The following is a 25,562-nucleotide window of genomic DNA, read 5'->3' as shown; positions in this document are numbered from 1 at the left end:
TGGGTCCAACTTGCAAGTGCTGGGATTACAACCATGTGTCACCATATAGGATTGTATGAATACATTTCAAAGAAGAAATTATTTTACCATATATAGCAGAATGTTCATCAACAGTTATTCAGCATGTGAACTATTTAATTAAAAGACCAACATTGATTAATTTTGAACAACACATCTCTTTTAGATCTACATCTCTGACACGAAACACTAAACACAAGATAAATGGGAAATCAAAACAATGTGACAGAGTTCATACTTTTGGGTCTTACTGAGAACCAGGACCTTCCGAAACTGTTTTCTGCTCTGTTTCTCATCATGTATGTGGTAATGTTATTAGGAAATATGCTTATTGTGGTAACCATGGTTACAAGCCAGAGTTTAAGATCACCTATGTACTTTTTCCTCACTTCTTTGTCCATAGTGGACATCCCGTATTCTTCTGTCATTGCCCCAAAGCTGATTTTAGATTCCCTTTCTGCAAATAGTACTATCTCATTTGAAGGATGCATAGCCCAGCTCTTTGCAGAATATTTCTTTGGAAGCATGGGGATCATTTTGCTTATTGTGATGGCCTACGACTTCTACATTGCCATCTGTAAACCTCTCCACTACATGAATATCATGAGTCCTCGGAAGTGTTGTATACTCCTGGAGGGAGCTTGGGTAGGAGGATTACGACACACAACTATTCAGCTTATTTTCATGTATCAATAACCATTCTGTGGTCCTAGTATTATAGATCATTTTTTATGTGATTTGTTTCAGTTGCTGATATTGGCATGCATGGATACTCATACACTGGGTCTCATTGTCATCTTTAACAGTGGGGTGATGTGTATAGCTATCTTCATTATTCTAATTGCCTCTTACATAACTATCCTGTGTTTTCTCAAGACTCACAACTCTGAAGGGCGACGCAAAGCACTCTCCACTTGTGGCTCTCACTTCACAGTTGTAGTGTTGTTCTTTGTACCATGTATTTTCTTATATGTGAGGCCTGTGTCTACCTACCACATAGACAAGGCCATGACTGTGTCAGATTCAATTGTGACACCCATGCTGAATCCGTTGATCTACACATTGAGGAATAAAGAGGTAAAAAATGCTATGAAGAAACTTTAGAGAAAATAGGAGACTTTTTCTTTCCAAGTAATTGTTTGGTAAACATCATGCTTATCATAAGAAAAATCCAGTTTTAGAAATAAACAATAAATAAATCTGCCCATCTTTTCATGTAAACCAGGGTGGTGTTTTCTGTTTATAGCAATATGGAATTTTCCACTATGATTTATACTATTTGAAATATAGGATTTATGAATTTTCCTTTTTTGCATTGTGTATTTACTTGACTGCCAAAAATCTGCATGGTTCCCAAAAATCTGAACTACTTCCTTTTGTTTTAGAATTCTGTTGATCTACCTTGTCAGTAAAAACATATTGTTCCCCAACACCTCCCCTGCCAGACATCAACCATATTGTTTTTTTTTTTTTTGGCTGTCTCTAAACCTTCAATTCCTTGAATATGTTCCTCTGTAACATGTGTGCCCACATTACTATAACTTAAAACATGAGAAAACATATAGGTAATGTAAACAGCAATACACAAGCATTCAGAGGAAAAATGAACACATAGGAGGGTGGTTGAAGGACAAAGTGTGGATAAAAGACCTAAAGATTGTTAAAGTACAGGACACATTTGTATGAAACAGTGCTTGTTAATTCATCATTTTATCCAATCAATATTTAAATAAAGCATTAACAGTAAGACTGAGTCTTGTTTTCCAGTGAATTGGCCTGAATTAGCACAATATGGTTCTTTCATTTCTTCTATAAAATTTCATAATACAATGAGGTTGGAACACTGATTGTTACATCATGAACAATTGTTCTACCACTGAAATGTGGCCTTAGCTAAATGATGCTACTCTCTTAATATGTATGTTTACTTATAAAATGATCAAAAATATATTACCACTATATATTATCACCATTATCTAAATAACAAACTAATTTTTCACTAAAAAATAACAAAAAAATCAGCTAGATTAATAAGTTCCCAGAAGTAGGGTTCTATCAGGATTTCTAGTAAGGGAGTCGATGTTAGGGGATTTCCAATAATTTCTACTCAAAGATGGAATTTCAGATACATTGTTTTTTTCTGGTGATTTCTTCAGGATAAATAATTAAATGAAGTAATCAGTGTTATCATAACCATAGAAACCAATAATTGACAAAAGTTTAACAATGCAAACAATCATATTACTATGAGTGTAATAAAAATCCTATAGGAAGAAACAAGTGAGTAAATTGCCATGGCATTTTGAAGAAAATATAAGAACCAATAGATGAAAGACCATGTCCCACACATTCAGTGGATGCAGCAAAGTTAGACAGGAGGTAATGCACTTTCCTTTATGTCTGTTGGAAGAAAAGTGTCATTACCATCTTGTCAAAGTTACTCAAAGTTGAAACTGATTTCATGACATTGATCGAGTTTCTCTACTGTATTTGAGCAGAAAATGTGGAAGATTTCTTTTTATAACAATATGTCTTTTTAAACTATTTATTTATTTAATGATATGAGTACACTGTAGCTGTCTTCAGACACATGAGAAGAGGTACCATTTCAGAGGTTTGTGAGCCACCATGTAGTTGCTGGGAATTCATCTCGGAAGCTCTGGAAGAACAATCCTTGCTCTTAACCTCTGAGCCTTCTCTCAAACCCAAGGATGATTTCTAATATAGCTTCCATTTGTCATTTCCTTCTCAATTGCAGCATCAAAGTTTATAATACTTTTTCCTAGCAATATTTTATTATTGTTGCTATTGTTATTATTATTATTATTATTTAAATTTATTTTAAAGTCTAGCTATTATCCCCTTTCCAGTCAACACTCTCACTATTACCTTATTCCTCCTCCTCTGTCACTCGTCAAGGGTTTGATGTATCTTCTCTCATAGAGAGGATTTCTCTGCTGTATATGTGTTAGGTGCCTCATATTAGCTAGTGTATGCTCCTTGGTTGGTGGTTTGATGTCTGAGACATCTCAGGGAATCCCAGTTAGTAGAGAGTACTAGTCTTACTACGGGATTGCCCTCCTCCTCTGCTTCCTCCATCCTTTCCCTAAGTCAATCACAAGGGTTCCAGGCTTCTGTCCATTTTGTTGGGAGTAAGTATCTGCATCTGTCTGCCAGCTGCTTGTTGGGCCTCTCAGGGGGCAGCCATACTATGCTCCTGTCTGTAAGCACACCAGAGCATCAGTCATAGTGTCCGGCCTTGAAATCTCCTCTGAAGCTGAATCTCAGTTTCAGATGGTCACTGCACCTCCTTTTCCTCAGTCTCTTCTCCGTTTTTGTCTCTGCAGTTCTTTCAGAGAGAAACAATTCTGTGACAGAGTTTTTGACTGTGGGATGGCAACCTTATTCTTCGATTTGATGAATAAGATCTATCTTTCTACAGGAGGTGAACTCTACAAGTTTCCTCTACCCACTGTTGAACATTTCATCTAAGATCCATCCCTTTCAGTCCTGAATGACTCTCACTACCCAGGTCTGTCAGAGTCACACATTCTAGAAGGTCTACCTATCTCCTACCTCCATTGGTTGACTGTTTCCATTTTTTTCTGCTGACCCTCAGGACTTCACACCTGTTCCCCCAGCTAAATACCTGATCATGTTCCCCTTGTCTCCTCCAAGTCCCCACTCTTACCCACGGCCCTTCCTATTCCCACCAAAATTGCTTTATTTGCCTTCCCAAGTGGGACTGAGGCATTGTCCCTTGGGCCCTTCAGCTTGTTAACCTTCTTGATTTCTGTGGATTGTATCCTGGATATTCTGTAAATTTTTGGCTAATATCCAATTATTAATGAGTACATACAATGCATGTCTTTTGGGTCAGAATTAACTCACTTAGGATGATATTTTCTATTTCCATCCATCTGCCTGCAAAACTCATGATGCCCTTGTCCTTTATAGATGAGTAGTATTCCATTGTATAAGTGAAATATATGTTCTATATGCATTTTCTGTTTTGAGACATCTGGATTGTTTCTAGCTTCTGGTTATTACAACTAACAAGATAGTGGAACACTTGCCCCTATGGCATGCCCAAGAGTGATAAAGCTGTGTCTTCAGGTGGATCTATTTTCAATTTTCTGAGAAACCTCCACATTGATTTCCAGCAATGGAGGAGTGTTTCTATTCTTCTTTCTTCACATCCTTGTCAAAATGTGCTATCACCAGAGTTTTTGATCTTCGCCATTTGGAATGTAGTAAGGTGGAATCTCATGGTTGTTTTGATTTGTATTTCCCTGATGACTAAGGACTTAGAACATTTCTGTAAGTGCTTCGTAGCCATTCAAGATTCTCTGTTCTAAATTCTCTGTTTAGTTCTCTACCCCATATTTGATTGGGTTATTTTTGTTTGTTTGTTTGCTTGTTTGTTTTTTGAAGGTTAGGTTCTTGAGTACTTTATATATTTTGGATAATTAGCCCTCTATTGAACGTGAAGTTAATGAAGAATTTTTTTCCCCAAACTGCAGGTTGCTAATTTCTCCTGTTGCCTATAATATCCTTTGACATACAGAGAGTTTTTTGTTTGGTTTTACAGATTTATGTGATCTCATTTATTAATTTTTGATCTTACAGCCTGATCCTGAAAGATTTGTATGACAAGAACTTCATGTCTGTCAAGAAAGAAATGCAAGAAGAATTAAAAAAATGGAATGATTTTCCATGCTCATGGATTGATAGAATTAACATAGTAAAAATGGCCATCCTATGAGAAGCAATACATAGATTCAACACGATCACCACCAAAATTCCAACACAATTCTTCCAAGACATGGAAAGCAAATGGCAGTTCTCAATTATATATGGGCCAAAAAAAATGATAGCAAAAACAATACTCATCAATAAAGAACTTTTGGGGGGAATCACCATTCCTGACCTCAAGCTATTCTACAGAGCCATTGTAATATATATATATATATATATATATATATATATATATATATATATATATATATATATATATATATATATATATCTTACAGGGTATTAGTTCAGAGACAAACAGGTTGATCAATGGAAAAGAATTAAAGACCCAGAAACAAAACTAGACATAAATGAACACTTGATCCTTGATAAAGAAGCTAAACATATGCTATGGAAAACAGAAAGCATCTTCAGAAAATAGTGCTGGTCTCTCTGGCAGCGTGTATGTAGAAAAAGAAAAATACAATCACATTTGTCGCATTGCATAAAGCTCAAGTGTATCGAGGACTTCAACATAAAACCACAAATACTGAAACTCATAGAACAAAAGTTTTAAAAAACTTCTAAAATATTTCATAATACATCTATCCATCTTTATATTTATCATCTTATTTCACAATGATGAACAAGAATTCTATTAATAACATGATTTTCTTGATCTTTGTGAAAAACTTCAGAATTAGTTTATAATCATAAAATGGAAACATTAAGAAGCATTTTAAAATGGTTCCTTAACTTAAGATTGATCAGGGTTGGAGATTTAGCTCAGTGGTAAAGTGCTTGACTAGCAAGCGCAAGGTTCTGGGTTCGGTCCCCAGCTCCGAAAAAAAGAAAAGAAAAAACAATGTAATTGATCCTCATTTCAGATTGTGCAGTGTGTGTGTGTGTGTGTGTGTGTGTGTGTGTGTGTGTGTGTGTGTGTGTATCCCATGAATACTGACAATTCAACACAACTATCATTGTGTGGTTGTGATGATATAGCCTGGAACTCAACATATTAATGGTCCAAAGGACAGAGATAATAAAAATTTAGGCGGGAATACTCATTTCTTGACTGTTTTGAAGATATGGGTGAAAGTTTGCAGTTGCCACCGTATTGTAATGACAGAGTTCCTTTCTAACTGTTTTCCAGGGGCTAGAAAGATGTTGATATTTGCTATTCACTGTTCACATACAACTACAAAGAACTCTTTTAGGAAGGTACCCGAGCAGAAAGATCAGGAAGTTTGAATATGTAAGAAAGGGTCTTCTGCTATAAAGGGGTATTGTATTCTTGTAAAAAGGGTAATGATTAGATATGTCAGAGAAGCAATTTTGAGAGGCCTAAAAATGGCTAAAGAGGAGGAAGAATATATATACCCACCAGTATCTACCAAGTCTAGAGTGAGGGAATCAGTTTATAAGTCAACAGTTCAAACAAAGTGCTTTCACATTCTTGTATTCTTTATACATTCTTTTTACTTGTCTTCTTAAAGATTGCCTGTTTATTGCATTTTCAGATTTTACCCCTTAGGTGAAGAAGGAGAGTAACTTTTAACACCTTGAAAATATCCAAGTTTGGACACCTTGTAAAATTTGTATATATTTTGTCACATAATAACTATTGAGTAAAATGTTTTAACACATGTATAATCTTATATATGCAAGCATGCATAATATGTAAGTTTTAACTATGTGTAATGACCAGAACAAGGAAATGGGCATATTCATCACCTCAAACAGTTATAACTTCCTTGAATTGATAGCACTCTTAATGGTTTCTACCAGCTATTTTGAAATAATTAGTTGGTGTATTCCATTGTTATGGCACTATGCAGTAGGAGAAAAGCAATGGATGGAAGATCATTTCTTTTTTCATTAGTTTATATTAGCAATGTCATTCATATTATTGTGACAAATGACATGAAAAGATTCACTCAAAGACAGAATGGTTTATTTTGTCTCCCAGTTTGAGATATGATCCTCATAGAGCAGTAAAATCATGATGATATCAGCCTACGGCAACTAATAACATTACATGCACTGTCAGGAAGCACAGACAGAATAACCAAAATCTTCCTCTTTTTATACAGTCCAAGAGACCCAGACCATGAAGCTGCAAAATCTACAGTTGAGATGTTTCATCCATGGGTGAGAGAGCCGAACTCTCAAAAGTGTGGACAATGCTGAGAGCTCAAAAGAGACAACTACTTCTGCTCCTATTCCTGACCCAAGAAAATCACTCCTGGAGGCATTTTGTCCTCTGGGCACAGGGACTAGGAGTAGTCAGGGGCAGGACCCTTCTGATTTCTGCCTGTGCTGAGAGCAGAAGGCCAGTTGCCAGGAGTGCCTATATAACTGAGAGCAGAGGTCAGACCAACACTTCTCCTCCAAGTGACCTGCATGTTGATCTTAGGACACACAAAGACAGATGTCATCTGGGACAGGACAATTCCGGTTTCTGGCTGTGCCTGGAGCTAACCAATCCAACAGTTTTCTGTACCTAAATACTGTGGGGGAGAGAGCTGGACTCTCAGAAGTGTGGACAATCCTGCTAGCTCAGGAGAGACCACCTCTCCTGCTCCTGTACAAATGAAAATATGTCATTTAAAACACTTATATATCTGACAGAACAAAGGGGATAGATTCCAGCTCTGACTTTCATTCCTGATAATAATATGAATTCTGAATATTCATGTGCTATTTAAAGTCAACAAACAAATCCTCTTCTCTCTCATTATTTCTAGTACTCATGGGTGCTAATAAACTAATCTATTCCAGGTTTAAAAATTCGTATCATATACATACATGATTAATTATGAAATTTCTATCTATATAAGGTTTAAAACTGATTCTAGTTTTAAATTTTTATTGCTTATATTTATTTCTGTATTTATATTTATGGATATGTACATAACATGCTAGGTTGTAGTAGGTAAGGAGACAATTATAGGAGGTTACTCTCTCCTTTAACAATGTGGGATTCAGTGATTATACTCACCTCACTCAAGTCATCAGGTTTGTGGCAAATACATTTACCACTTAATCTATTTATTTCTCTGGCCACACTTTATTATTTATACATGCATACATAGATACCTTAATTATATACTTTTTGGAGTACTTTGGCTTTCCTATCTGTGTGTTGAAATCAATCTCTTAAGGTGCTATATTTTAGAATTCTCATATATTCTTTATCAATGCTTTACCACACCATATTTTTTTCATGGCATTTTTTACTTCTGCATTCCTCAGAGTATAGATAAGAGGGTTGAGCAAAGGTGTTGCTATTGCATAAAACACAGATACCATCTTATCTATTGGCAAAGTGATTAGTGGCCGTGTGTATATAAATATACAGGGACCAAAAAATATGACCACCACAATGAAATGAGAAGTGCATGTAGACAAGGCCTTTCGTCTTCCTTCTGCGCTGTGGTTTCTCAGAGAGTATAAGATTACAATATAGGAGATGAGCAGTACTATGAAACTTACCGTGCATATGGCACCACTATTAGACACAACTAGCAAATTTATCACATAGGTATCCATGCAGGCAAGTTTCAACAAGGGCTGCAAATCACAGGAAAAGTGATCAATTACATTTGGGCCACAGAATGGTAATCTTAAGGCCAAGAAAATCTGTGCTGAAGAGTGGACACAAGACCCTACCCAGGCAAGAATTACTAATATACCACATATGCGCTGGTTCATTATAGTTGTATATCTTAGAGGCTTACAGATTGCTACATAGCGGTCAAAGGCCATGAGAATAAGCACAAAGATCTCCATGCACCCAAAGAAGTGGCCTGCAAAGATCTGCGTCATACATTCATTGTAGGTAATAATTTTTTTCTGGAAGAGGGAGTCCACGATCAATCGAGGTGCTGTAGTCGTAGAAAAGCAAGCATCAGCAAAAGACAAATAGAAGAGGAAAAAGTACATGGGACCTCCAAGTGTCTGACTCAGCTTAATGGTTACCACAATGAGAAAGTTCCCCAGTAATGTCATAAGATAAAGAATCAAGAAGACTCCAAATATTGCCTTCTGTTTTTCTGAATCCTGAGTCAACCCCAACAGAATGAATTCAGTCACACTGTTGTTGTGCATCATATCAGTGGCTATATTAGGTAGAAATGGATGAAAATATTTAACCTGCAACAAAGAAATGACATACTGAGACACAGATATTGAAATTCCTTGGTTCTACTCTATGCTTTTAGTCTCATCTGCCTTTGAAATTCCTGAAGAATCTTATGAAATTCAACATAGATACCTATACCTCAATGAGATTTCCCATTGACTCAGATTATTGGACTTTACCAAAGATTTTGAATTTCAGGAAAAAAAAACATGAATTTTTTCAGGTACCTTGATTCCTGTGGATATTTCAAAGTATAGAGTTTGTTCTTTCTTTGAGAAATTGTGGATGCTTCAGTCCTACTTAAAAGGGGAAACAAACTAATCATGATATATTAGGGGAAGGAGGAAGTTGGGAGAGAGAGAGGAGGAGGGAAAAAGTAGGAAAGGAACAGATGTGGGAGAAGACAAGGAGATGGGCATAGGGTCAAGACATTGAATGTAGGTGTGTAGCAGTGGTGGATGTGTAACTGGGCTTAGTCACCAGAAAGTCACAGATGCCGGGAAAGCAAGAAGCTCAAGGAACCAATGGGGAAGACATTAGTTGAAATGTCCAACAAGAGGGAGAAAGAACCTGTAGAGACCATATACAGAGGTTAGGCATGGCCCCAGATTGAGGGAGGTGAGGGATGGGGCGACCTACCCATCTCAAAAATATTAACCCCGAGCTGTTCCTGTTTAAAGGAAATTTAGGTACAAAGAGAGGAGCAGAGACTGAAGGAAAGGCCATCCAGAGACCTTTCCACATGGGGATCTATTCCATAGGCTCTCACCAAACCCAGACACCATTGCTGATGCCAAGAAGTGCTGACAGCAGCCTCATATAACTGTTCCCTGCCAGAGCAGGACCAATACAGATGCGTATGTTTGCAGCCAACCATGAAAATGAGCATGGGGACCCCAATGGAAAATTTAGAGGAAAGACTGAAGGAACAGAAGGGTTTTATAACCCCATAGGAAGAACAACAGTATCAACCAACCAGAATCCCCTAAGCTCCCAGGGCCTAAACTACCTATCAAAGAGTACATTTGGAGGGACACATGGCTCCAGCTGCACATCAAGCAGAGTATGATCTTATGTGAATGACATCAGTGTGAGGGGAGGCTCTTGGTCCTATGAAAGCTCTATGCCCCAGTGTAGGGGAATGCTAGCAGAGTAAGGCAGGAAGTGAGGGTGGGGAGTACCCCCATAGCATCAAGGATTAGGAGGATAGGTTATGGTATGTATTTGTGGAGAGGAACCCAAAAGTATGTTGTGGATAATATTTGAAATATAAATAAATAAAATAACTAATAAAAAGTAAAAAAATGATAAATAAAAGAAATAGTGATGTGTTGATTAGGTAACTTTGGAAAAACATATGTGTCTATTGGGTGTGTTGGGCGGGTACGGGCTCAACATATTCTTTACCCATTTGCAGTACTTTGAAAGAATAAGAATTTTATCCATGCATCATTCACATGTATATGTAGACCTATTGTTGACTCTTGCTGATTCTTTCTTTGTGCTTTGTAATATGAAAAACACTGTTTAATGCAATGAACCACTAAGCCTATTGATTCCATTATAACAAAAAATCTCAACTCTATTCATTATCTCTTTGTTTCTATTTTCTCTGGCTCCTTTCCTGTATAAGTTATATTTTATAAAAGTGTATTTAATCCAATTTTAATATCACTTCTTTATTCAGTATAACATTTTACTAGGAAAACATGAGGGTTCTGAATGCTATAAGTTGTGTATGATCCAAGAAATTTTTTTTTTGGTTCTTTTTTTTTTTTTTTCGGAGCTGGGGACCGAACCCAGGGTCTTGCGCTTCCTAGGTAAGCGTTCTACCACTGAGCTAAATCCCCAGCCCTCCAAGAAATTTTATTATAAGTATTTCATTATATTTAAGTTTATTTCATTAGGAAAATAGTATTTTTAGCTGTAAGATTTAAATTTCCTTAAAGATATCATATTTTTAAAAAAATAAAAAAGGTTACTTAGAAAATATGACCTATACATATATTACTCCATTTTATATGAAAAAAACTCATTTGCTGCAATGTTAAATTTTTTAAGGTTTCTTTTTGGTGTGTATTCAAATATGTTTGCCTTATGTGACTGAAAGATGCCCTCAATGTAAAGTTGCTGCCTCATTTTGACATAGGATTTTTATAAAATTTTTAGTATGTTTGTAACATGTTTCCTCATGTCTTTACATGTGTTTACCTCTCTCTCTCATTTTTTGTGGATGTGTGTGTACATGCATGTGTATGTGTGTGTGTGTTTGTGCAGGTGCACTTTGTGTTATTAGACATGGGAGCAATCTTGTCCAGGTGATCCATTTCAATGGCTACATGCTTTTATACTTGGCCGTCATAAATATCAATTTAAGTTTGATAGTATCATAATAATAATAATAATAACAATAACAACAATATAATATGTTTTTCAAGAGTCTTATGCTAATAATAATTTTTACTTTATTAATAACATTTCAAAAGATAATGAATTTTGAAGCATAAATAATTTGAAGTGATGCTAAATAAATTATCATCATTGATAAATATTAGCTGTTTTTTAATCTTTATATAACTTCACTATAAATTTATTTTGAATAATTAATTTTTATTATGAAATCACAAAAGCGAAAAATAATATGTGAAGATAATCTCAGAAGATGGATATATCTCCTGTGATCAGGGATTGGCAAGACTAATAATTTTAAAAATGGCCAGCTGTCCCACTGCTGGGCATATATCCAAAAAATGTTCCAACAAATGACAAGGACACATGCTCAATTATGTTCATAGAGCCATTATTTATAATAACCAGAAGCTGAAAAGAGCCCAGATGTCCTTCAATAGAGGAATAGATGCAGAAATTGTGATAAATTTACAGGATAGAGTACTACACAACTATTAAGAGCAATGACTTAATCAAATTCATAGGCAAATGGATGGAACTGGAAAGTATCATCCAAAATGAGATAATGCAATCACAAAAAAACAAAGAATCATACAAACAAACGAACAACCGCAGTTGATATGCACTCATTGATAAGTGGATATTAACCCAAAAGTTCGTTTTGCTCAGGATGCAATCCACAGTCCACATGAAGCTCAAGAAGGACAACCAAAGTATGGATTCTTCCCTTTTTCTTAGAACAGGAAACAAAAATATTCACTGGAGGGAATGTGGAGACAACATTTAAAGCAGAGACTGAAGGAAAGGCCATCCAACTTGATAACACCTGGGATCCAGTCCTTATACTGCCACCAAACACAGACAATAAATCTGATACAAACAAGTGCATGCTGACAGGAGCCTGATATAGTGTCTCCTGAGAGACACAGCCAAAGCATGACAAATACAGAGGCGAATGCTAGCCAACCATTGAACTGAAAACGAGGTCCATGTTGGAGGAATTAGAGGAAAGGATTGAAGGAGCTAAAGAGGCTTGAACCCCATAAGAACAACACAAACAAACCAGAGCTCCCAAGGACTAAACCACTACACAAGGAGTACACATGGACAGACCCATGGCTTCAGCTGCATATGAGCAGAGGAAGGCCTTGTTGGGCACCAATGAGAGGAGAAGGCCTTGGTCCTGTCAAGGCTCGATGGTCCAATATACGTGAATGTCAAGGTAGGGAAGCAGGAAGGGGTGGGAGCCAGTGGGGCAACACTCTCATAGAAACAGTGTTAAAGAAAGATAGGATAGGGGGTTTAGGGACAGGAAACCAGGAAAAGTATAACCTTTGCAATGTACATTAAAAAAAATCCAAAAAAAGTAGGACTTAGAATTCACACTTCTGCTGTGCAGGAACCTGTTAACTTTCTTATAGAGATCTGAGTCTATTTGTATGTGTGATTTGTATACCCTTATCTTATATGAAAGTGTGGCCAGAATCATAGGTCTGATAACTTTTCAGATAAACTAAGGTTTGTGATAAAATTTATTTCATATGGGTTAGTTGATAGAAATAAATACACTTCATTATTCTAATAAGAATTTTGTAAAAAGATTGTACATTTTCACTTTAACTTGTTTTCTCTGAAAATATCATACTTTTAATAATCTTTTTAAGAATTTTTTAACAAAAGCAGTTTTTAGTTGAGGAAAGGACAAGTCTGACCCATACGATTGGAGTTTTAAGCCCTTAAATTTAAGTGTTAGTGTCATAACCTGGACTATCAATCTTGCTTCTCTTTTGTTGGAAAGGGTACTTGTGTTAAAGTCCTCCAGTTGGGAAGAAAAACGACCAAGAAAGGAAGCAACAAACACCTCAGCTACTGGTATTGCCCTTCAGCTTCTGTCAAACTAACAAACTTTCACTGTCTGACCTGCAAGGTGCCACCCAGAGCAGAGGGACACAGGACACTTGCAAAAGGCAGATGAGGCAGAAGGAACAGATGCAGGCCTCCTTGGGAAGAGCAGGAGTCCACAGATTCAGTCCTCTATGTTAGGGGTAATCTTTGTGTTCAGCATAGCTCAAGGCACATACACTCCAGGTTCTGTTGTAGCTGAGTATACTGGTCACGTCCTTGCTACTCAGCTTGAAGTCAAAGACCTTAAAGTTCTCAGTCATGCATGCTGGTGTCACAGACTTGGGGGTTACAAACATGTTTCTTTGAATGGGGAACCAGATCAGCACCTGGGCTGTAGTGTTATTGTACTTGGCTGCAGTTGCCTTGACACTGTTTAATCTTGATATATACTTGAATAAAGTTTAGCCTAGCAAAATAATGGGACTTGTTTGTTACTAATGTTGGCTTTTTTCAGTGACTTCTTTTGCTGTAAAATCTTCACATTTCATTTAGTCCAACTTGCCAATTTTCTTATTTTACTTTATTCCTATATGATATTATTTATATAGGAAAGTCTTTCTTGACTATTTTATAACTATCTTTAGATTCAGTGGGTGAATCAACAGAGTCTGAGCAGGTAAAATTAATCAAAATACACTTTGTAAACAAAATTTAATTTCAAGAAAAAAGGAATGTAAACAAAATAGTTATATACTTAAGGCACGATTTTGTTACATTATTAGAAAAGAAACCAGGACTGGAGCAATGGCTCCGCAGGAAAGAGCACTGAGGGCTCTTTCAGAGGTCCTGAATTCAATTTCCAGCAATGACATAGTGGTTCACAACCATCTATAATGGAATCCATCGTACTTTTTGGTGTGTCTGAAGAGAGCAACAGTGTACTTTTAGAAATAAAACAAATAAACCTTTTTTTTTTAAGAAAAAAGAAGAGAAACCATCTTCAAAAAGAAAAGAATGATTTCTCATGTGATATAGTGTTCACAGAGGAACTTGAAATTACTTCAATAAATGAATTTAATCTTCAAATTACAGAGGTCAGTTTGCAGCCAGATTATCATATTACCTGTAAGGGTGAGTTAAAGGTATTTGCCACAAGCACAATCAAACTCCACTTCTCTGCCCATGAAGACATAAAACTTGAACATCACATTATCCGTATGTAATTTTGTGTATTTCAAAATTCTGTCTCTATTGGATTTCTCTAAAGATTAGTTGACTCAACATAAAGGTACATATATACGAGGCTATCCTTTCCTGCTCCACTGATTTGTTTACTGTCATTCCTCAGGAACAAACTTCCATTTCATAAAACTTCTATTTTAAGTGGTTTATTTGCTCAATTTTTACATTTTTTTAAATCTAATTTTTTCTCTCCAACGTGACTGAAAAAAATCACCCTTAATGATCTTAATAGCTTCTCTGTGGTTACCACAAGATAAAATGACATTTAATGTTATATTGGCTAAATAAACACAGAGATCAAAACTGCATAGCACCGCATAGCACATCGACAACAGAATATCTATAATCAAGGGAAAACTGAAACAGAACATCTACAATAATGTAGACTCCAGTGATAAGAATTTTAGAGATAAGTAGTTTTATAATGAAAGAAATTAAATCACATTTAATGGGAATGAGAAAGAAAATACATATCCAGGCAAATAAAATAATACAACGTCCTCTGCGTAGCAGACTGCAAAAACAGTAGAAAGTTTTAGAGATGTAAGAAGTTTCTTAGAAGAAATTTATAAAAGTAAGGTAAGTAATTTTTGGTCTCTTTCCATGATTACACTATAAAATTGTAGGCACAAAACATATGAACATTACTATTAAGTTGATTCACCAGGACTCAGTGAGAGCTTTCCCAGTTAAAGATGCTAGTATCAAGTTAGATGACCTAAATTTGATCCCACACCTATATGATGAAGGAGACATTCATTCCTTTGAGAAGCCCTGTAACTTTCACAGATATTCCATAAAACTCACACACATATGTGCACACACAAACACAGAGAGAGAGAGAGAGAGAGAGAGAGAGAGAGAAGAGAGCAGACAAACAGAAACGTACTAAGAAATAGAAGTAAAGATTCATTAATCTCATGAAATAAAAATTATCACTAGATATTGTGGAATTTTATAAATTTTGTATGTCCCTGATGGGCTTAACTGTAATGAAGAGATTATATCATTCAAAACCCCAGCATCTACCTGTTAATGATATTTGTTTGTTTGTTCTTTCATATAAGAAAAATAAATTCAACTTTGCCATGCAAAATTGCAGGTGTTGGAATTCAATGTCTTGGCTTCTGTTCCTGGGTCAGATCTGGAAGCTGTGTGGTAAGAGTTTTTGCTGTGTGTGCAGACTAGTATAACTTAACCTTGCCTTATTATTCACAGTGCAGCAAAACTGAATAAAAAAAAGCAATGTTTGAACAATAATGAAATAAATGAGTACTAGGGATGACATGATTCAGCAAATAAATATATACAAATTTATAATTTAAGTCTATTAGTGTCGTTGAAGCTGAGGACCATAAAATGCAAACAGGCATTGCAGGGCTTCCTAAGTTTGACTTCACTGTAGTACCCATCTTGAGAAGTCTAGAAGTACTCATCCTCAACTACTTTCTAGACGGACAGCAAAATGGAACATTGTTCCTTTACTTTACAAAAGATAGTTGTACTGTTTAGATTATAGGTTCTTTGCACGGTATTTTACCATTATTACTTTTTAAAGTCTCATGAAATTTGTAGAAGAAGTACAATGAATCATATTGTGATACATACATTAAATATACAGATCAACATATTTACCTCTGCCTTTATGTTTTTATAACTCTGTGCCTACCATCCTTGTCTACATTATTCTCTTGCACATATCACTTATTTGTGTACATAATCTTAGGAATTATTTAGAAAATCACCAATGGTCTTTAGGCATATGCCTTTCCTATGTGTTTAATCACTAAGCAAGAACCAACAGTTAAATTATCTTGTTTCCTTTCACTTTTTATAAATGCTCTTCCCTTTTGTCTCATTTCTATCATCGTTTTAAATAGACATGTGGGCATGTGAAATCAAGTGATTCTTATGCTAGAAGATTTCTACTGTCTCAGAACCTAGTAGTTGAGACACTATGGTTTTTGGCATCACTGTTCCAGCTATGCACTTCATGCACTCCATGGAAACACACCTAGAAGGACTCTTTCTATAAAAGTTCTACATGGTGCAAGGTGATGATTTTTCCTTTTCTAAAACATCTACCCCATATTTTTTTCTATGGAGAGCCCTATGCAAGCACTATTTCCTCAGGAAAGCCAGTCTAGATTTATATAGTCAAGTGCCCGAATTAGAAATACATATTTGTTATAAATTTTTTATGTTTTTATTGAGTTAGGTCATCTCTAACATATACTCCTGTCCTTGTTTGAGAATTGTTAACTAATTCAGTTTACCACACTTGAATCCGGCAAGTTTGTATCCTTCCAGTCTGCATATATTATAAATTCTTGCTGTGTTTATAAAACAGTCACTAGACAATACCCAGGACCAGGAGCCAAGCCTTTGTGTTCCACGTGTTCTAACCACTTTTTATTTTTCAGCAATTATGTCTTTTATAATTAGGAGAAGAATTTCCACCACAAGTAACAAAATGTCATTGTCAGTAACCATCAGAGGATGAAGATCATACGATAAGCCAGGAAAGCTTAAAACTTTCAGGAACGTTAAAAAAAAAAAAACTACAGACGAAGTGTGTTCTATGATAGAAGTAGGACTTTTTCTTAATTTATTCTTTGGATTTGTTCTTACATCAAAGACATAGGATTAATTGTAAACAGAAAATATATGCCAGACTCTGACACTGCTCTCATCAATATCAGACTGTCTGAGTAGCATCAATGCTAACTGACTGTCTATTCAAAGGGCCAACACCAACCCTTTTCCTGACTCCATTCTTTGTAAATAAGTCTGCGAGTACCCTAAGTCATAGTTCAGTATGTTACACTCCAGTGTACAATAAAGAAATAAAAATGTAAAGAACTTCACATCAGTGAATTGCACATAATATTGTGCCATTAGGTTTTACAGGATTAATATGAATATGAGCTGATATTAATCCTGCTTACCCATTCAACTTTCCCTCCCATCTCTTCCCCTGCCTTCTATGATTATTTTGTTTCCCCTTCTAAGAATCCTTGTTTATGCATTCCTTTATTTTTAACTTCTTTGGGTATGGAGGGTGTAGCCTGGGTATTCCACACTAACACTTATCAATGAATACATACCATGAATGTCCTTTTGGCTCTGGGTAACCTCACAGAGGATGATATTTTCAAGTTTCATCTGTTTGCCTGCAAAATACATGATGTCCAAGCTTTTACTAGCTGCACAGTATTCCACTGTGTAAATGAATTACACTTTCTGTTTTCTTCAGTTGAGAGTCAGCTGTGTTGCTCCCATTTCTGGCTATTAAGAAAAAGCTACTATAAATATAATGAAGCCCTTGTCCTTGTGGTATGGTGGAGCTGCTTTTGGGTATATGCCCAGTAGAACTATTTTCAATCTTCTAAGAAACAGATTGGTTTCTAGAGTGTTTATAAAAGTTTGCAGTCCCACCAGGAATAGAGGAGTTTTCTCCTTTCTCCACCTACTTGCCAGGATGTGCTATCCCTTGAGATTTTCATCTTTGCCAACATGGTGGGTGTAAAGTTGTTTGTTGTAGTTCCTAGATGAAAAATGATGTTGAACATTTCTTCAAGTGCTCCTTGCTACACTGTTGAGAATTCTGTTTGGTTCAATGCCCCAGTTTAATTAGGTTATTAATTTCTTGGAGTCTAGCTTCTTGAGTTGTTTACATATTTTGGATAATAGCCATCTACTAGACGTAGTTTTAGTGAAGATCTTTCCCCAATATGTAGGCAGGTATTTCATCCTATTGGCAGTGTCCTTTCCCTTAAAGAAGCTTTGCAATTTCATGACGTCCCTTTGTCAATTCTTAAACCAGGGCCTGAACATTTGGTTTTCAGTTCAGGAAAGTGGCTTCTGCACCAATGCATTGAGGGTCTTTCCCACTATTTCATCTGTGAGGTTTAGTATATCTTTTATGTTGCAGTCCTTCATCCACTTGGACTTGAGTTTCGGGCAAGGTGATGAATTCATCCAGTTAGACCAACCCCATTTGTTGAAGATTCTTTCTTTTTTCCATTCAATGCTCTTGGCTTCTTTGTCAGAAACCAAGTGTCCTTAGGTACTTGGGCTTATTTTTGGGTCTTTAATACTATTTGATTTATCAATCTCTCTGATTCTGTACTAATGCCACACAGCTTTTAGCACTATTGCTCTATAGTAGAGTTTGAGGTGTGGGATGGTGATTTGTCCAGACATCCTTTTATTGTGTAGGCTTGTTTGGATATCCTGGTGTATTTGTTTGTTTTGTTTTTCTTTTACTTTCCATATGAAGGTGAGAAATCATTTTTCAAGGTGTGTAAAATTGTGTTTGAAGTCTTCCCCATTTTCTGTTTTATTAGTTTCAGTGCATCTGATTTTATTTGGAGGTCTTTAATCTACTTGAACAAGGAAGATCAATTTTCAAACTTCTACATGCTGAACTTTAGTTGAGCCATCATCATTGTTGAGAAAGCTGTCTGTTTTCTATTGCATGTTTTTAGCACTTTTTTCAAAGATCAAATGTACAAGATGTATGTGGGTTCATTTCTAGGTTTTCAATTGTATCCTATTGATTTACCTGCCTGTCTTTGTACAAATCCCATGCAGTTTTTATCAGGATTGCTCTGTAATACAACTTGAGGTCAAGGATGGTGATTCTTCCTGAAATTCTTTTATGTTTACAGCAGTTTAAGCTATCCTTTTTTTTTTCATTTCAAATGAATTTGCAAATTGCTTTTGCTAATTATATGGAGAATTGAGAGGGAATTTTGATAGGAATGGCATTGAATCGGTAGATTGCTTTTGGCAAGATGGCAATTTTACTACAGTAATCCTGCCAGTCCATGAGCATGGGTGATGCTTCAATCTTCTGTGATCTTCTTCAATTTCTTTCTACAGCGATTTGAAGATTTTATCCTACAGATCTCTCTCTTGTTTGGTTAGAATCACACCAAGTTATTTTATATTATTTGTGGCTATTGTGAGGGGGTTCAGGTCCCTAATTTCATTCTCAGCCTGTTTATCCTTGGAATTGTGGAAGGCTCCTAATCAGTTCAAGTTAATATTACATTCACCCACTTTACCAAAGTTTTTTTTTTTCAGCTATAGGAATGCCCTGGTGGAATTTTTGGCATCACTTAAGTATACAACCATATTATTAACAAATAGTGATATTTTTATTTTTTCCTTTCCAATTTGTATCCTTTTGACCTCTTTTTTTTTTTGTCTAATTGCTCTATGATTTCAAGTACTATACTGCATAGGTAGGGAAAGAACGTTAACAGCCTTGTCTAGTCCCTGATTTTAGTGGGATGGCTTCAATTTTTCTCCATTTAGTTTGATGTTGGCTACTGGTTTGCTGTATATTGCTTTCACTATGTTTAGTTATGGACCATGAATTCCTGATCTTTCCAAGACTTTCATCATGTAGGGGTGCTGAATTTGTCAAAAACTTTTCAGCATCTAATGAAGAGATCATGTGGTTGTTTGTTTTTTTTTCCCCTTTGAGTTTGTTTAGAATTTGAGTTAGTTTGTTTGTTTGTGGACTTTCATATATTGAGGCCACTCAGAGTTATGAGCTCTCATCTTAGCCCTGCTTTCATTATATCTCATAAATTTAGATATGTTGGGCCTTCATTTTCATTACGTTCTAAAAAGTCTTTAATTTCTTTTTTTATTTCTTCCTTGTCCAAGTTATAATTGAGTAGATTGTTGTTCAGCTTGCATATTTATGGGGGTGTTTTCTGTTCTTTTTGTTAGTCCATGGTGATCTGATAGAATGCATGGGATTATTTCATTCATTTTTTTTTTATCCCTTGAGGTCTTTTTTGTGACTAATGATACAGTCAATTTTGAGAAGGTACCATGAAGTGCTTTGAAGAAGGTAAATGCTTTTGTTTTACGATGAAATGTTCTATAATGCCTGTTAAATTTACTTGGTTCATAACTCTTCTTAGTTTCCCTGTTTCTCTGTTTAGTTTATGTTTCCATGATCTGTAGATTGATGAGAGTGTTATACTGAAGTCTCTTACCATTATTGTGTGTGGTGCAATGTATGCTTTGAGCTTTAGAAAAGTTCTTCTCTGAATGTGGGCCCCCTTGCATTAGGAACGTTGATATTCAGGATTGAGAGTCCATCTTGGTAGGTTTTTCCTTTGATGAGTATAAAGTGTCCTTCCTTACCTCATTTGATAACTTTTGGTTGAAAGTGGATTTTATTCGATATTAGAAAGGCTAATCCAGCTTATTTCTTGGGATCATTTACATGGAATTTTTTTTCCAGATTTTAACTATTAGGTAGTTTCTGTCTTTTTCACTGAGGTGTGCTTCCTGTGTGAAGCAAAATTCTTGGTCCTGTTTATATATCCAGTCTGTTAGCCAATGAGTTTTTGGGGGAGGGATTTAGCCTATTGATTTTTTTCTTTTTTTTTCTTTTTTTATTAACTTGAGTATTTCTTATTTACATTTCGAGTGTTATTCCCTTTCCCGATTTCCGGGCAAACATCTCCCTAGCCCCTCCCCCTCCCCTTCTCTATGGGTGTTCATCTCCCCATCCTCCCCCCATTGCCGCCCTCCCCCCAACAATCTAGTTCACTGGGGGTTCAGTCTTAGCAGGACCAAGGGCTTCCCCTTCCACTGGTGATCTTGCTAGGATATTCATTGCTATTTATGAGGTCAGAGTTCAGGGTCAGTCCATGTATAGTCTTTAGGTAGTGGCTTAGTCCCTGAAGCTCTGGTTGCTTGGCATTGTTGTTCATAAGGGGTCTCAAGTTCCTTCAAACTCTTCCAGTTCTTTCTCTGATTCCTTCAACGGGGGTCCCGTTCTCAGTTCAGTGGTTTGCTGCTGGCATTCGCCCCTGTATTTGCTGTATTCTGGCTGTGTCTCTCAGGAGAGATCTACATCCGTCTCCTGTCGGCCTGCACTACTTTGCTTCACCCATCTTGTCTAATTGGATGGCTGTATATGTATGGGCCACATGTGGGGCAGGCTCTGAATGGGTGTTCCTTCTGTCTCTGTTTTAATCTTTGCCTCTCTATTCCCTGCCAAGGGTATTCTTGTTCCCCTTTTAAAGAAGGAGTGAAGCATTCACATTTTGATCATCTGTCTTGAGTTTCATTTGTTCTAGGCATCTAGGGTAATTCAAGCATTTGGGTTAATAGCCACTTATCAATGAGCCTATTGATTTTTAACAGATATTAAGGAATAGTGATTGTTGTTTAATGTTATTTTTGCTGTTAGATGTGGGAATTATGTTTATGTCACTATCTTCTTCTTAGTTTTTTTTTTAACATGAAGATCACTGTGTGCTATTACTAGTGTGTAGTTTCCTTCCTTGGGTTGAAGTTTTCAATCTATTATCCTTTGTATGGCTGGATTAATGGAAAGACATTGAAAATTTGTTTTTATGTTTTCATGGAATATATTGTTTTCTCCATCTATGATGATTGAGCATTTTGCTGAATATAGTAGCATGGGTTGTCATTTGTGTTTTCTTAGGGTCAGTATGACATCTGTCAAGGATCTTCTAGCTATCATAGTCTATTGAGAAATCTGGTATAAATCAAAATCTTGCTTTTCATGCTTGTTGGGATATGCAGTAGTTTCTGTGGTAGGACAGATGGGTTGTCATGTTGTCAAGTAGTCATGGTTTCTGTTGCTTGGGGTCTTGCACTTGCATTTATCATCTAGTTATCTCTGCTGTTACTTGGTCTTTCTGTCTCTTACTGGAACTTGTTACTCCGGTGGACCTGTGAGCCTGGTTGCCTAAGATATTTGGCATGAGAATGCTACTAGCCGACCAGCTTACTGCAGGCAGGTTTTGTATCAGAGGAACGTGGACCCTCTGGGAGTAGTTGGAGACATGAAGAGCCTCAGGCCATCCTGCAGCTCCCTAGCTCTGTGTACTACTGGCACCTCTCTCTTTGGATAGTTAGTGGAGCTGATAAATTTAAAAGCCAGGAATACTGATTCTGTTTTGTGATTCTTTGATCCTAAAAAGTCTCCCTATGTAACCATACAGTTGAACCTATTATTGGATCCTGGTGAGCTGAGCATAAAATACACATATGTGACAGAAGAATTATAAATTTCATTTTGTACTTCTCCATTTGTTGTACTCGTTTTCAGGTTTATTACATTCCATCAACTCAGAATTGTCTATTTCATCAATATATAGACTGAGATTTACTTTATTTTATTTTATTTTTCTGGAATATTTTATTTATTTCCATTTCAAATGTTATCCCCTTTCACCCCTCTCCCATAAAAACTCCCCAGTCCCCCTGCTTCTATGAGGATGCTCCCATATGAGTCGTTTCTCAAACTCTTCTATTGGGGTCCCATTGCTCAGTCCAAATATTACCTGCAACTATCCTCATCTGTATCGTAGGTCTTTGGCAAAGCCTCTCAGGAGATATCCATATCTGGCTCCTGACAGCAGGCACTTCTTGGCATTAGGAATAGGGACTGATTTTTGGTGGCTGCATATGACAGTGATCCCCAGGTGTGTATTTTGTTCTCCCTTTTAAGTAGGACTGAAGCATCCGTATTTTGTTTTTTCTTTGTGAGCTTCATATGATCTGTGATATTTTCCCTTATGTATTCCAACCTATTGGGCTAATATCTACTTAACAGTGAGGGCATACCATGTATGTTCTTTTGTGAATGCACTACCTCACTCAGGATGATATTTTCTAGGTACATCCAATTGCCTAAGAATTTCATGTAATCACTTTTATTAATTATTTTTATTTGCATTTCAAATGTTATTCCCTTTCCTGGTTTCCTGCCAATAAACCCCATATCCCATCCCCCTACCCCTAATTCTAAAGGGTTGTTCCACCTCCCCTAACACCCCTCCTTCCTACATCCCCATCCTGACATTCCCCCTCACTGGGGGGTCAAGGCTTGGCTGGACCAAGGGCTTCTCCTCCTCACAACAAGGCCATCCTCCGCCAGATGTGCAGCTGGAGATTATTTTCTTACTTTTTCTAGGGTGTAGTTTCCCTCCTTGTTTGGAGTTTTCCATCTGTTATCCTATATAGGGATGGATTCATAGAAAGATATTGTATAAATTTGATTTTGTCATGGAACATCTTGGTTTCTCCATCTATGTTAATTGAGAGTTTTGCTGGATATAATATCCTGGGCTGGCATTTGTGTTCTCTTAGGTTCTCTATGACATCTGCCGAGGATCTTCTGACTTTCAAAGTCTCTGGCGAGAACTATGGTGTAATTCTAGTAAGTCTGCCTTCATATGTTACTTGACTTTTTCCCCTTACTGCTTTTAATATTCTTCCTTTTTTGTGCATTTGGTGTTTTGACTATTATGTGACAGGTTGAATTTCTATTCTGGCCCAATTGATTTGGAGTTCTTTAGTTTCCTTTTATCTTTATGGGCATCACTTTCTTTAGGCTAGGGAAGTTTTCTTCTATATTTTTGTTGTAGCTATTTACTGGCCCTTTAATTTGGGAGTCTTCATTCTCTTCTATACCTATTCTACTTAGGTTTGTTTTTCTCATTGTGTCCTGGATTTCCTGGATGTTTTGGGTTAGAATCTTTTTGTGTTTTCCATTATCTCTGATGGTTGTGTCAATGTTTTCTATGGAATCTTCTAACCCTAAGATGCTCTCCTTATCTCTTGTATTCTGTTAGTGATGCTTGCATCTCTGACTCCTGATCTCTTTCCTAGGTTTTCTATCTCCAGGCTTGTCTCCCATTGTGATTTATTTATTCCTTCTATTTCAATGTTTAAATTCTGCATTTTTTCAATTCCTTCACCAGTTGGGTTGTGTTTTCATGTAAGGCTTTAAGGGATTTTTGTGTTTACTCTTTAAGGGCTTCTACTTATTTACCTGCGTTGTCCTGTATTTGTTTAAAGCTGTTATTCATGTCCTTCTTAAAGTCCTCTATCATCATCATGATACGTGATTTTCAATCCAAATCTTGCTTTTCCATTGTGTTTGGATATCTAGTATTTGTTTTCTTAGGAGAACTGGGATCTGATGATGTCAAGTAGTCTTGGTTTCTGTTGCTTAGGTTCCTGAGTTTGCCTCTTACCATCGGGTTATCTCTGGTGTTAGCTTGCTATCTTGCTATCTCTGACAGTGGCCTGATCCTCTTGCAAGCCTTTGTGGCAGCACTCCTGTAGCCCTGTTTTCTCTCAACCAGATCATCCAACAGAGAGCTTTGGGACCAGGTCAGCTCTGGGTACAGGCATAAACTGTAAGGGTCCTTCCACAGACAACTCTTGGATCTGTGTGTCCTGAAGCTTCCAAACAGGTTGCTTAGAGCAGAAGAGTTGGTCTTTCTTTTGTTTTCAGGTGTGTCAGAATTCCTGGAGACTGACTTTCAGCTCTGCGCTCAGTCAGGAAATGCAAGTATCCTTTCCCTGACTGCTCATAGGTTCCTGTGCCTCGAAGGCACAGAGAACACTAGGCAGGTTCCTCTTGGACCAGGAACATTAGCCGAAGTAATTGTCTCCTCTGATTTCTCAGGTTTTTCCGTACTTCTGAGAGTCTAGTTCTTTCCCACATGGGATTTGGGTACAGAGAGCTTTGGGAAAGTTTAAGCTCTGGGCACAGGCAGAAATCGAAGATTCCTGCTGCTGACTACTCCAAGGTTCTTATATCCAGAGTGCATTAGGCAGAATCTTCTTGGTACAGGAATGTAAGGAGAAGAAGCAGTCTTCCGTGAAATCTCAGGATTGTCTGTACTTCTGAGAGTCCAGCTCTCTTCCCTCATGGGATTTTGGTACACAGAGCTCAGGGACTGGTTCAGCATCATCCTCAGGTAGTAACCAGAAGGTTGATGCTGCTGACTGCTGTAATCATTGTTTTTAATAGCTGAATAGTACCCCATTTTGTAAAAGCACCACTGTCAATAGGACAAAATGACAACCAACATATTTGGAAAAGGTCTTCGCCAATCCTACATCCAGAGAGATAATCATCCAACATATAACTAGGATTCATGTTCCACTGTGTTCATAGCAGCCGTATTTATAATAGCCTGAACCTGGAAAGAACTGAGGTGTCCTTCAACAGAGGAATGGATAGACTGAGTTTTTAAATCCTGTTTCATAATGTCATTCTAATGTAATCTTTGTATTGTAGATACCAATCTTCACTACTCCAGGGAGAACATTTCAATTGCTTTCTTATCATCCCTTAATTATC

General features: G+C 36.7%; 1 protein-coding gene and 1 pseudogene across 1 annotated transcript; one reads left to right on the top strand and one right to left on the bottom strand.

Moving 5' to 3' along the window:
• Positions 223–1,131, top strand: Or4c130-ps1 (olfactory receptor family 4 subfamily C member 130, pseudogene 1; annotated as a pseudogene).
• Or4c31c (olfactory receptor family 4 subfamily C member 31C) lies at positions 7,939–8,868 on the bottom strand. The gene has a single exon (NM_001001126.1). It carries the CDS (start codon positions 8,866–8,868, stop codon positions 7,939–7,941), a length of 930 nt encoding a protein of 309 aa, NP_001001126.1.
• Positions 8,869–25,562: the final 16,694 nt, after the last annotated feature.

Source organism: Rattus norvegicus, chromosome 3, assembly GCF_021556685.1.
Source record: "Rattus norvegicus strain SHRSP/BbbUtx chromosome 3, alternate assembly SHRSP_T2T, whole genome shotgun sequence".
In the NCBI taxonomy this organism is placed as follows: Eukaryota; Metazoa; Chordata; class Mammalia; order Rodentia; family Muridae; genus Rattus; species Rattus norvegicus.
Note: the sequence above shows the minus strand (reverse complement) of the source record. Positions and strands in the feature narration are given on the sequence as shown.